Genomic DNA, 13,893 nt, shown 5'->3' with positions numbered 1-13,893 from the left:
CTCTGGCCAAAACTGCAAAAAAAAAATTTTTTTTTTTTTTTCTGTTCTTAGGCCATGTGCAGTGGCTTACACCTGTAATCCCAGCACTCTGGGAGGCCGGGGTGAGTGGATTGCCTGAGCTCATAGGTTTGAGACCAGCCTGAGCCAGAGTGAGACCTTGTCTCTAATAATAGCCGGGCGTTGTGGCGGGTGCCTGTAGTCCCAGCTGCTCGGGAGGCTAAGACATGAGAATTGCTTGAGCCCAAGAGTTTGAGGTTGCTATGAGCTATGACTCCATGGCACTCTACCAAGGGTGACAAAGTGAGATTTTTTTTTTTTTTTCTTCCTTTTTCTGTAGCTTTTTATCTTTAACTTAATTATATTGCATTTTCTCCATGGGTGTGTGGGATATGGATTCTTCCTTCTGTTTTATGGTAGAATTCTGAACTAACCAGCATCATCACCAGAATTGACCTCAGCTTAATGCTCCTCACACTTGGTGCTCCTGTCCCAAGTCCAAGTGAATACTTAGGGCTTTTAATCTGAGCTCGGGGGTCTGCCTACGGGCTTTTCCAATAATCAGAGATGACTCTGATGTCTCTCTGTGCAGGAGAAGAGGGATTTAATGTTTCTATAACTTATTTATTTTATTTATTTTTTCTGTAAATTACATGTTTTTGACATCATGAATAGAACTATCTTTTTTTTTACTTTGAGTCTTTTGTTGTCAACCTTGGTAGAGTGCCGGGGCGTCACAGCTTGCAGCACCCTCAAATTCTTGGGTTCAAGTGATTCTCTTCTTAGCCTCCCAAGTAGCTGGAACTACAGGTGCCCACCACAACGCCTGGCTATTTTTTTTTTTTTTAAAAGATGGGCTCTTGGGTGGCGCCTGTGGCTCAGTGAGCAGGGCGCCGGCCCCATGTGCCGAGGGTGGCGGGTTCAAACCCGGCCCTGGCCAAACTGCAACAACAACAAAAAAAAAGATGGGCTCTTGCTGGTCTCAAACCTATTAGCTCAAGTGATCCACTCACCTCGGCCTCCCAGAGTGCTGAGATTATAGGTGTGAACCACTGCACCCAGCCTATTTATATTGTTTTTTCTTTTGTTTGATTTTTTTTTTTTTTTTGGAGATAGAGCTTCAAGCTGTCGCCTTGGGTAAAGTGCCATGGCATCACAGCTCACAACAACCTCTAAATCCTGGGCTTAAATGATTCTCTTGCCTCTGTCTCCCAAGTAGCTGGGACTACAGGCATCCTCCAGAATGCCCAGGTATTTTTTTGTTGTAGTTGTCATTGTTGTTTAGCAGGCCTGGGCTGGGTTCGAACCCACTAGCCCTGGTGTATGGGGCCTGCGCCCTTGCCACTGAGCTACAGGCACAGAGCAAGGAATAAGAAGTTATAAGTTGGAGAACCAATTTATAAAAACGTAATCTAGGGGCGGCACCTGTGGCTCAGTGAGTAGGGCGCCGGCCCCATATGCCGAGGGTGGCGGGTTCAAACCCAGCCCTGGCTAAACTGCAACAAAAAATAGCCGGGCGTTGTGGCGGGCGCCTGTAGTCCCAGCTGCTTGGGAGGCTGAGGCAAGAGAATCGCGTAGGCCCAAGAGTTAGAGGTTGCTGTGAGCCGTGTGACACCACGGCACTCTATCGGAGGGTGGTGCAGTGAGACTCTGTCTCTACAAAAAAAAAAAAAAAACGTAATCTATTTGGTGAGAATTTTTTTTTTTTTTTTTTTGAGACACTCTTACTCTGTTACCCTTTGTAGAATGCCGTGGTATCAGCTCACAGCAATCTCAAGCGTCTGTTGGGCTCAAAAATAAAAAAATAATACATGTTATTTATTTCACATATGCATTAGTTAAGTCAAATTTATTTTTCCTAAACTGTTGTTTAGATCAGGTTTGCAGGGGAATGGTTGAAGTTTAGACTTGGATTGGAGGAGGCAGTGATTTTGTATCCTGGCATCCTTGGCCGAGAGCTGACTGGGCCAGCAGGTATCTGGAGAATATCAGTGTGGGGACCCTGGACACCAGGAGGAGCAGAGGAGAAGGACATTTTATGAAATTCAGAATTTTGCCAAACCAGCACTGTTTTGAAAAGGGAGGGGGGTTGTGTATTTCTTGTATCACATGAGAGCCCTCTCGTTTAAGCTGATAAGTCTTGGTATAGTAGGTTAGGTGGCTAATTAAGTCTGAAACCAACAGACTTAGTCCGCCCTTTTAGAACATTTTGTGGGCTGGGCACCTGTATCTCAGTGGTTAGAGCACCAGCCCTGAGTACCAGGGGTGGCAGGTTTGAACCCAGCATGAGTATGCTTAAGAAAAAAAAGTCTATTCAGAACCTTTTGTGACATCCCTTACTTTACCATGTAGATAAGATGTATAGATTAAAAAGGAAAAAAAGATGTCTTGATAATATAGCCTACACATGTATTTCTAAAAAGTAAGCCAAGTTGTAGCGTCACTATATAACGGAAAAATAATAGCAAAACTGTATAATGAAGGTGTACGTTTTTATGTATGAAGGCCTGGGGTCTGACTCATGGTGAGGACAGCGCTGTGAAGGGCCATTGCTGTGTGGGTGTGGGTTCCATGCAGCGCTGGTAGCAGGTCACTCAGAGAGCTTTGCCATTAGTGGTGTGGTTTCCCATGGTGCTCAGCATTTCCTGCCCCTCAGGGGGCTTGTGGGGTCTGTGGAGCTGTTGGGAAATGTCCCAGTAAGGTAGGGTCCTGGGTTTGGGGAAGCACAGACTTTTGGTTCCCTCCCTATGGCTGTCACCTGTTAGCAGGATGTGGTCTGAGACCAGCAGATGGGTCGGTTTTTAGGTTACCCCCAGCTGCATGGTCACCGCAGAAGTGGCGTCTGAGGCAGCATGGGAGGCCTCCTGTCCCTGGGTATGGCTTGCTTCAGCCTTCCTCTCGCCCTAACTATTCCTCAGCATCTCTCCTCAGCTAGTCACTAACCTTTGGCTGAAGTCTCCAGCTAACGGGAAGGTATTCCTAGTCTTAGATCCCATTCCTCAGGAAAAACCATGTCATCTTTGCCACTAGATATGAGGGCACAGCCTGGCACCCCAGAAATATCTCAGGGTCTTTGGGTCTGAGCCTGTCTGTGACCCTGTTGCCCAAACAAAGGATAACTTCAGTGGGGTCTCCACCTCTTCAGGACGTGAGCACCCATGCAATGATGGAGGATTTGACCCAGATGCTGGTTGAGCCAACTGGACAAACCTGATTTGAAAAGATGGTATCGCCAGAATGTATGGGAAGCCAAGACTTGAGAGTAGGTCATTGACTCGGCCATAGCTAGGACATTTCCAGCTAGCTCTGTATCACTGTACCACTCTTCACTCTCCTACTCATCCCTGTCCCTGCCCCCCCCAATCTTTCTTGATTTTGAACCAGCTCTATTTGCATTAGTGTGGCAAGGATAATCATTAGTGCAGTACACATCCTAACTGTATCCAAAACCCTTAGAGTGCAAAATACCCCTAGTAGGGTCTGTGGTATCACCCTGTGATGAGCCATGTTAGCATTTCCTTAAAGCTTGTGTATACGTGGTAAAAGGAATAAGTAGAATTGCATGTCATCTCCTGTTAGTTTATTTCAAGTACCTAACATTTACTGAGCTGTGAACTGAGCCATTACTCATAAGTTCCCAGTTGTATTCTTACAATTGAGTGGGATGGGCACTGATACTATCCCCATATTGTTCAGAAAACTGAGGCCCAGGAAGGTAAGTAGCTTGCCTAAGGGGCGAGCATTCAATAAATATAAGTTTTTTAGCCCATTGTTTTATTTTGAAAGATGTATACTTTTCCCAAAGTTTCAGCATTAATTCAATGAACCGATTTCCCCCAGAATCTCTAATTTGCACAGTTGCCGCATTTGCTTTCATCTCTTTTCTATGTGCATGTGTATCTGTGTCCCTGGATTTGGGATCTGCGTTTTTGGCAGGACCCCCACACCAGTAATGATGTCCCCTTTAAGGGGGCACCTGAATGTGCAATTTGCCACACTAGGGGGGATTTAAACTTTGACTCTTGGGTTAAGGTAGTGTCTGCAATATCTCTCTACTGGTTCTTTGTCATGGGTCAGTAATTTGCGGGGCCGGGCTGTTCTCCAAGATGTGTGCATGATCCTCAGTTCCCTGTACCCTCCACCCACAGGTCCTGCTGATGACTTCCCTGATCTGTGATCACTGACTTTGGCAATTTCTATTATTCTGGCAAAGAACTTTCCCAACCCTTCTATTTAAATTAGTTAATGCTTTAGAAGCCTCATGGACTCAAGGATCCTTGTGTATCTGACGAATCACAACCCCTTTCTGTCTCTGTGGGTGTTTAGGTTGTCTAGGTGACTGCCACTCCACACTGTGAAGTGGCCCAGGCTTTTAGGTTCCTTTCATAGAGCTCTTAAAACTGTTGAAATTTCCTGAGTGTTAGAGTGTGAGGGGGGATTTTTTTTTTTTTGCAGTTTTGGCCAGGGCCAGGTTCGAACCTGCCAACCTTGGTATATGGGACCAGCGTCTCTTGGGAGCACCAAAATGGGGCCACAGAGAATATACTTGACTAGTAAACAGGGTCTTGGCAGCCAGCCATTGACCCTGCCTTGTCCTCTTAGAAGTTGGCTCATCCCCTCCTTCACCTTTGGTGGTGGCTTGGCCATCAGGTCTCATTTCTGATATGTGTTTGAAAGTCATATGGACTAAATTTCTGTGTCATGGTCAGTAAATGATTCAGTTTTGAAATAAAGATATTGAAGGTTATTTTTTCTCTCAAGAGCCATAGTAAATAATGAAAATGGAGTTGTCATGCTGTCATCCTGATGCTGGACGCACATTGCGCAGTGATGGCTGTGGCCATGTTCCCTGTCTTGTATTAGCTCCTCTGAAGGTTCAGGCTGCCCTGCCCAGCTTTGCCCACCCTCCTCATTTTAGGGTGCAGGCGTATCTTACCACATGATGGAATTGTGGCAGGTATGTGGTGCCAGCCAGGCCCCAACATGTCCCCACTGCTCTGCGTGGGCGGCACCTCCACACCATCAGGGCCAGTGCCGGGTGACAATGACTGCATGCGGTGCCTGTGCAGGTTTCTGTAAGGTAGAGACTTGTGAGTACAATACAACCACTAGTATTTTTATTTGTTTATTTATTTTTTAACCATTTATTTATTTAGAGATAGAGTCTCACTCTGTTGCCCTGGGTAGAGTGCCGTGGTCTTATAGCTCACAGCAACCTCAGTCTCTTGGGTTCAGGTGATCCTTTTGCCTCAGCCTCCCACGTAGCTGGGACTATAGGTACCTGACCCCATCCCGCCTCGGCCTCCCAGAGTGGTACGGTTACAGGCCTGAGCCACCGCACCCAGCCAGCTGACTACTATTTTTGTTAATCATTTGTCTTACTCTTCTACCACCCACTCTTGTTCCCTGTCGCTGTGTCCAGATGAATTTATCTACCCAGCTTCACCACCATTCCCTTAAGAACAAAGGTTTGCTGTAATATGGTGTTTGTTGTTTAGACCCTTGGTGTTACTAAAAACCAAGAGCCTGAGTGCTTAATGAAATAAGCATAGCTTTGAGGATGGAGGTTAGAGAATGTTTAATGTCTCAATTTTCTTTTGCATTTTTATTATTTATTTATTTTATAGACAGAGTCTCAAGCTGTTGCCATGGGTAGAGTGCCGTAACATCACTGCTCACAGCAACCTCAAACTCTTGGGCTTAAGCAGTCCTCTTGCCTCAGCCTCCCAAGTAGCTAGGACTACAGATGCCAGCCACAACACCCGGCTATTTTTTGTTGCAATTTGGCTGGGGCCAGGTTGGAACCCACAACCCTCCATATATGGGGCTGCTGCTCTACTCACTGAGGCACAGGCGCTGCCCATGCTCAGCTATTTTTTTTTTTTTTTTTTTGCAGTTTTTGGCTGGGGCTGGATTTGAACCCACCACCTCTGGTATATGGGGCTGGTGCCCTACTCCTTGAGCCACAGGCACCACCCAATGCTCGGCTATTTTTAAGTTGTAGTTGTCATTGTTATTTGGCAGGCTTGGGCTGGATTCGAACCTGCCAGCTCTGGTGTATGTGACTGGTGCCCTAGCTGCTTGAGCTACAGGCGCCGAGCCACATCTCAATTTTTTGATTCTGATGGAGCATGTAGCAATCCAGCACCTGTCTGTGGAGCTGGGAGGGTGTGTGGAGCTTCAGTGAGTCTGGACTCAGGTCAGATGTCCACAGAACATTTTTGAATTATTATCCAAGATAAACTATTTGTTATTTTTTTAAATTTCAAAATACTAAGAGGTACATATGTTTTTGTTACATGGATAGCTTTTATAATGCATAAGTTGGCTTGGCGCCCAGCACTCAGAGGTTACAGTGCTGGCTACATGCACTAGGGCTGTTGGGTTTGAACCCAGCCAGGGCCTGCTAAACCATAATGACAACAATAACAAAAATACAGCCAGGCATTGTGATGGGCGCCTGTAGTTCCAGTTATTTGGGAGGCTGAGGCAAGAGTGTTGCTTAAGCCCAAGAGTTTGAGGTTGCTGTGAGCTGTGATACCCCGGCACTCTACTGGAGGTGAAAAAGTGAGATTGTCTCAAAAAAAAAAAAAAAAAAAGATGCGTAAGGGCTGTAAATGTGCCTGTCACCTTTTGTTTAACTCCTGGCCTTAAGTGAGTCTCTTGCCTCAGCCTCCCAAGTAGTTGGGACTACAGGCACCTACCATAATACCCAGCTAGTTTTTGGTTGTAGTTGTCATTGTTGTTTGGCAGGCCCAGGCTGGATTTGGACCCTCCAGCTCTGATGTATGTGGCTGGCGCCTTAGCTGCTTAAGCTATAGGCACCGAGCCCTGCATAGTGTTCACTGTACCTGTTAGGTAGGCGTTTACCCTTTCCTTTTTCTCCCCACCCCCTTTCTTGATTTCCAATGAGTTTTACTTTTCTCCGTGCCCATGTGTGCCCATCAGTTAGTTCCAAATTGTTAGAGTTCATGTAGAATTTGTTTTTTCAATCTTGAGTTACTTCACTTAGGATAATGGTCTCAGGTACCTCTACTTGGTACAAAAGAGATTAACTCATTGCTTTTTACAGCTGCATAATACTCCATCAAGACAAACACTTGTAGATCTTTCTCTGTGTGTCAAAAGTGAAGAGTAACAGATACTGACTGCTTTTGAATGTCCTTTGTTGGATTCCATCTGAAGGCCTCTCTCTTGCAGGTGGTCCCGACAACCAGGTCCACTTTGAAGGGTACCAGGTGTCCAATCAGTGCATGGCCCTAGTCCGTGATGAGTGTCTGCTGCCATGCAAGGATGCTCCAGAGCTCGGCTACGCCAAAGAGTCCAGCAGTGAGCAGTATGTGCCTGATGTGTTTTATAAGGTAAAAATACAGTGAAAAATAAAAAGAATTATGCGGTGAATATGTCATGGGCCTTTCTCATATCAGTGCATTCTGCCCAGATTAACTGTTTGTCAGCTGTGGTGGTCAGAGCCCTGCTTATGAATAAAGCAGGGCTAATCCTTGGACATGGGGCTAGCTGGGTGGGTTTGTGCTGTGAGACGCCAGGTTTGAAATACAACCAACACAGCATAGGTAATTCCACTTCTGAAGACAAGGATTTGGTGGGAGCTATTTTGGGACCATGTTTAGAATTCTGCTTAATACAGCTGTCTTCCTATTTTTAATTGTTAATTCTCCTTTGGCAGTTCAAATTAAATGCATGTTTGGCTACTTGAAGCTATTCCCACAGTTCATTAGTCTCTTTTCTTTTTCTTTTTTTTCTTTTTTTTTTTTTGAGACAGAGTCTCACTCTAATACTCTGAGTAGAGTGCTATGATATCATAACTCACAGCAACCTCAAGGACTCTTGGGTTCAAGGGATCCTCCTGCCTCAGCCTCCCAAATAGTTGGGACTATAGGCACCTCTACACCTGGCTAGTTTTTTTATTTTTAGTAGAGACACTGTTGTGCTGTTGCTCAGCCTGTTCTCGAACTCCTGAGCTCAAGGGATCCTCCTGCCTTGGCTTCCCAGGGTGCTGGGGTTACAGGCATGAGCGTCCACATCTAGCCTTTTTTGTTGTTGTTGTTGGTAGAGTGCCCTGGTGTCACAGCTCACAGTAACCTCCAGCTCTTGGGCTTAGGCGATTCTCTTGCCTCGGCCTCCCGAGTAGCTGGGACTACAGGCGGCCGCCACAATGCCCAGCTATTTTTTTGTTGCAGTTTGGCTGGGGCCAGTTAGAACCTGCCACCCTTGGTATATGGGGTGGGCGTCCTACTCACTGAGCCACAGGCGCCACCCTTTTTTTAAACAAACAAACAAACAAACAAACAAAAAACAAAGATAGGTTTTGCTCTGTGCCCAGACTCGAGTGCAGTGGCCTGACGCAGATCACTGCAGACTTGAAGTCCTTCTGCGACTATAGATAGACATGCACGGTGCCAGCTAATTTCTTCTTCTTTTTTTTTTTTTAATGTTTTTGTAAAGATGGGGCTTCTCGGGCGGCGCCTGTGGCTCAGTGAGTAGGGCGCCAGCCCCATATGCCGAGGGTGGCGGGTTCAAACCCAGCCCCAGCCAAACTGCAACCAAAAAATAGCCGGGCGTTGTGGCGGGCGCCTGTAGTCCCAGCTGCTCGGGAGGCTAAGGCAAGAGAATCGCGTAAGCCCAAGAGTTAAGAGGTTGCTGTGAGCCGTGTGATGCCACGGCACTCTACCTGAGGGCGGTACAGTGAGACTCTGTCTCTACAAAAAAAAAAAAAAAAAAAAGGCGGGGCTTCTCTTTGTTGCCCAGACTGGTCTTTAACTCCTGTCCTTAAGCGATCTTCTCCTTTTATCCTCTCAAAGCTCAGGGGTTACAGACATGAGCCACTGTACTCAGCCTCAGTCTTTTTCTCTGTTTTATTTCTTCTGTAACATCCAATCTGCTATTAATCCTATGTAGCACATTGTATGTCTCGGACACTGTAGTTTTCATTGTTAGAAGTTTAATTTGTCATTTTTCTATCCCATGTTTCTACTTAATTCTTTTAACATAGAGGCTACAGTTGTAATAACTGCTTTAATGTTCTTATCTGCTAACTCGTATCACTGGCCATTTTTGGATCAGTTTTGATTGATTTTTCTCCTAATTACGACTTTTCTTTGTGCTATTTTTCATCCTTGCATGCGGTATTTATGTCATGTGTGGGTCTGCAACTGTTGTGTGCTGCTGCTGCCTGTCTTCTGTCTGCACAGGTGTGTTGTGTTGTATGTGTGTTGCATATAGAAGGCTAGAGACCAGGAGACTTCTGACTCCAGGAGGTCTTTTCTTGCCAGAGAGGGCTTTCTTTTCCCCGGTGGGGAGGTAGGCTGGGCTGCTCACCTGCACCCCCACAGCTAGTGAGCTAGTCGGGTCTGATATGGGTATTGGTGAGACTCACTCTGCTGCATCTCCAGACTGCAATTCTCCAGGGTTGAAAGCCTGGCAGAGCTCTTTGTAAAGTGATAGCCCACCTTCAGTCTTTGTCCACTTGGCTCTAAAGCAGACCAAGAGATACAATCTGTCCTTCATAAGCTTCTGATTTTGCTCCTGCCTCATGCAGCTTAAATATGTGGGCCTCTTTGGCTTGGTGCCTGTGGCGCAAGTGGCTAAGGTGCCAGCCACATACACCAGAGCTGGCAGGTTTGAATCTAGCCCGGGCCTGCCAAATAACCATGACAAGTACAACCAAAAATAGCCAGGCGTCGTGGCGGGCACCTGTAGTCCCAGCTACTTGGGAGGCTGAGGAAGGAGAGTGGCTTGAGCCTAGGAGTTGATGGTTACTGTGAGCTCTGATGCTCCAGCACTCTACCCAGGGTGACAGCTTGAGGCCTGTCTCAAAAAAAAAAAAAAAAAAGTGGACCTCCTTTCCTGTGCACCTTAGAATTTTTGCAAATATCTGAGAGAGTGGTTGCACTTGTGAAATTCCTGGATCTCTGACTTTGTCACTGCAGCAAAAATCTCTTTAGGCCTGATAATCTGTGATGCATCACTGTCATCACCCATCTCTGTAAATTGTGGGTGTCGTTTGTGGCCTCTGTTCTATTCTGTTGGCCAGTTTTCCTAAACTCATGCCAACATCATACTTTTCTTTTTTTTTTTAACTTAATTTTATTTATTTATTTATTTATTTATTGTTGGATTCATTGAGGGTACAGGAAACCAGGTTACATTGATTGCATTTGTTAGATAAAGTCCCTCTTGTAATTGTGAACATCGTACTTTCTTAGATACTATCACTGTGGTTCTTTTTGTTGTTGTTTAGACAGAGTCTTGCTCTGTTCAGGCTAAAGTTGTGTGGCATCATTACCATTCACTGCAGCCTTCAACTGGAGTCAGGCAATCCTCCTACCTCAGCCTCTGTAGCCTTTCAACTAGCTAGGACTATTGGGACCACCATACCCAGCTAATTTTTCTGTTGTTTGTAGAGACAGGTCTCACTATGTTGCATAGGCTGGTGTCTAACTCTTGGCCTTAAGCAATCCTTCCACCTTGACTTCTCAAAGTGTTGGGACTACAGGCATGAGCCACTGGGCCTGGCCATGTAATTATTCTTTATACCTACTGAGTCACAGCCCTACTTTGCTTTTCTTCAGGAGCACTGACTGTCCTTGGCCTTTTCCTCTTCCAATTGAATTTTAGAGTCAGCTTTTCACGTTGCACCAAAATGAGACAATTGTGTTTATATTTCACTGAGAGCTTTTCAGGGCTGAGTCTTCCTCCTGTGAATGGGTCTGGTGCTGCCATTTCCTAGGGTTCCTTCATGTCTCCCACTGAGGGCTATGATGTCATTTGTTAGGAATTTTATCTTTATTTTTGGTATTAGCGTCATTTTAAAATTACATTCCAAATTTCTACTATTTGAAACAAGTAAAATCTTTGTCCAGAAACTTTGCTTCTGGTATTTATTCTTCTAATCTGTGTTTATAGTCTTTCGGGTTTACTATACACTTGTGTTATCCATGAATAATCATTCTATTTCTTTCTTTCCATTATTAGCCCTTTCTTTTCTGGCTTGCTGTGCTGGCTGGAGTTTCCCAAATGATGCTGATGACAGTAGAGGCTACCAGAATCTTTTTTTTCTGGCCATAAAAGAAGTGGTTTTTAAATTCGTCATTAATTATAAGTTTGTTGTAGTTTTCCTTTTTTTTAATTTAGGAAAGGAGATCTTTATTTCTCATAAAGGTTTTCAGTCCATGGTGGCCATTCAGGCAGGCTGGGAGACAGGGGTCCTGACCATAGCCAGGAAAGTGTACTTCGAGGAAGGGACAATGGGAACAAGAATTCATACAGAGCAAGGTGGCTGGCTAAAGGTCTTTACAAGTTACAGGAGGAGTTGTGAGTTTGTATGAAAGGGGACTGTGTGCCCATGCAGTGGAGTCAGGTTTATTTTATTTTATTTTATTGCAGTTTTTGGCCAGGGCTGGGCTCAAACTCGCTACCCCTGGTATATGGGGCCAGTGCCCTACTACTTGAGCCACAGACGGTGTTGAAGGGGCTGTGGTTAGAAATGGCCACCCTCTCTCAGGGGAAGCAGCTCAGGGAACATTCTGTGTTTGTGTACTGGGGAGGGTAAAACCACTCGTGGTTGGTGGTCTTTCATCAGGAAGGAATGCTGACCTGGTGCTTAGGAAGGAAAGCCTAAGGCCAGGCTTGGTGGCTCACGCCTATAATCCTAGCACCCTAGGAGGCCGAGACGGGTGGATTGCTTGCGCTCATGAGTTTAAGACTAGCCTCAGCAAGAGTGAGACCTCATCTCTATTAAAAATACATATTTCTTCCTTTCCATTATTAGCCAAAATACATACGCCATCGTTTATATAGACCATAGTTTATTAGTCCATTCGCTGGTTGATGGGCACTTAGGTTGTTTCCACAGCTCGGTGATTATAAATTGAGCTGTGATAAACAATCTAGTACAAATGTCTTTATGATAAAATGATTTTATTTCTTCTGGGTAGATTCCTAGTAATGGGTTCGCAGCATCAAATGGAAGGTCTATTTTGAGTTCTTTGAGGATTCTCCCTACTTCTTTCCAAAGAGGCTGTATAAAGGCGCCAGCCACATACACCTGAGCTGGCAGGTTTGAATCCAGCCCAGGCCTGCCAAGCAACAATGATGGCTGCAACCAAAAAATAGCCGGGCGTTGTGGCAGGCGCCTGTAGTCCCAGCTATTTGGGAGGCAGAGGCAGGAGAATCGCTTAAGCCCAGGAGTTGGAGGTTGCTGTGAGCTGTGATGCCATGGCACTCTACCCAGGGCAACAGCTTGAGGCTCTGTCTCAAAAAAAAAAAAATAAAAATGAAATAGAAAAACTGAGGCAAGAGGATCACTTGAACCCAAGGGTTGGAGGTTGCTGTGAGCTGTGACGCCACGGAACTTTACCCAGGGCAACAGCTTGAGACTCCATCTAAAAAAAAAAAAAGTGGGTGGCGCCTGTGGCTCAAGGAGTAGGGCGCTGGTCACATATGCCGGAGGTGGTGGGTTCAAACCCAGCCCCGGCCAAAAACAAACAAACAAACAAACAAAAAAATAAACAAACAAAAAAAAAAAGTAAAGCCTGAGTAGCCTTTGGGGGTGGGTGGGTAGAATGATGCTTTTTTGATCTCCTATCCCATTAGGGCTTCAAATTGAGTTTTTTTGTTGAGACAGAGTCTTACTATGTCACCCTCAGTAGAGTGCTGTGGCGTCACGGCTCACAGCAACCTCGAACTTTTATACTTAAGTGATTATCTTGCCTCAGCTTCCCGAGTAGCTGGGACTATATGCACCCACCACAATGTCTGGCAATTTTTTGTTGTCATTGCAGTTGTTTAGCTGGCCCAGGCCGGGTTTGAACCCACCACCTTTGATGTATATGGCTGGTACCATAAGCACTATGCTACAGGTGCTGAGCCCAAATTGAGTTTTAAAGCTTCTCTGGAGTTCTCTTGGTTGAGAGGGGTCCATTCAGTCAGTGGAGGGTCTTATTTTTTTGTTTGTTTGGTCTGATTTTAGTTTGGTTTCCACTTTTGGCCAACACTTGCCAGAGGCAACATCACTGGCATGTTTTGTCCCAATGTTGCTGGGGTACTATGGCGACCTGCCCCTGGTTCCCTGGGCCCTCAGTGGGACTCTGTGGTGCTGGGGGTATTTTTAGATACTCTTTGACAGGTTGGAGATTTACCTTTTTATTTCTAGGTCTGATTGTAATTTTCTTGGATCTATGAATCAAGCTTCCTTTTGTCATGAAATGTGTGATATTTCCTTAATCATTCTGTGGTTGATTGTTTATTTGCCCTCTGTTAGAACAGGCTAGAAGTACTTTCCAAATTATTTATAGCCCTGTGGAATTTGAGACAGTCATTTTTCATGTTTCAGGAAAATACCAGTTTGAGCAAAGAGAAATATAAAAGCAAACGTTTAAGTAATCCTTTTAGTCTTCCTGTGGACACTGTGGTTGAATTTAAAATGTGCCTTGTAAACAAGACCTGCACCGGTATTTGTCTAAGACTATTGTTTGTCATGGGTGTTGTCTGTGGTAATAAAAATTGGAAATAGTTGAACAGTCCAGTAACAAGAGGTATTAAATATATAATAAATCTGTATGGCGGAATAGTATGTGATCACTAATGTCTTGTGTTTGCTGAGATAAATCGAAAGTGCACCAATATAGAGAGTATAATCCAGTTATTTTTGTTTTATTTCCATTTTTTTTTTTTAGAGACACAGTCTCACTTTGTCGCCCTCGGTAAAGTGCTGTGGCATGGCATCACAGCTCATACCAATCTCCAGCTCTTGGGCTTAGGCGATTCTCTTGCCTCAGCCTCCAGAGTAGCTGGAGCACCCGCCACAATGCCCAGCTATTTTTTGTTGCAGTTTGTCCAGGGCCAGGTTCAAACCCGCCACCCTCAGTATATGGG

At 45.1% G+C, this 13,893-nt stretch overlaps 1 protein-coding gene across 1 annotated transcript in view; it reads left to right on the top strand.

The window, feature by feature from the left end:
* Window positions 1-13,893, top strand: part of NPLOC4 (NPL4 homolog, ubiquitin recognition factor) — an 85,415-nt gene that overhangs the window by 48,728 nt on the left and 22,794 nt on the right. Inside the window, exon 12 of the mRNA XM_053568082.1 lies at window positions 7,198-7,358. Within this exon, the coding sequence (XP_053424057.1) occupies window positions 7,198-7,358 (161 nt within the window). The remainder of the gene's footprint in view (window positions 1-7,197; window positions 7,359-13,893) is intronic.

Source organism: Nycticebus coucang, chromosome 18 (assembly GCF_027406575.1).
Source record: "Nycticebus coucang isolate mNycCou1 chromosome 18, mNycCou1.pri, whole genome shotgun sequence".
NCBI lineage: Eukaryota > Metazoa > Chordata > Mammalia > Primates > Lorisidae > Nycticebus > Nycticebus coucang.
Note: the sequence above shows the minus strand (reverse complement) of the source record. Positions and strands in the feature narration are given on the sequence as shown.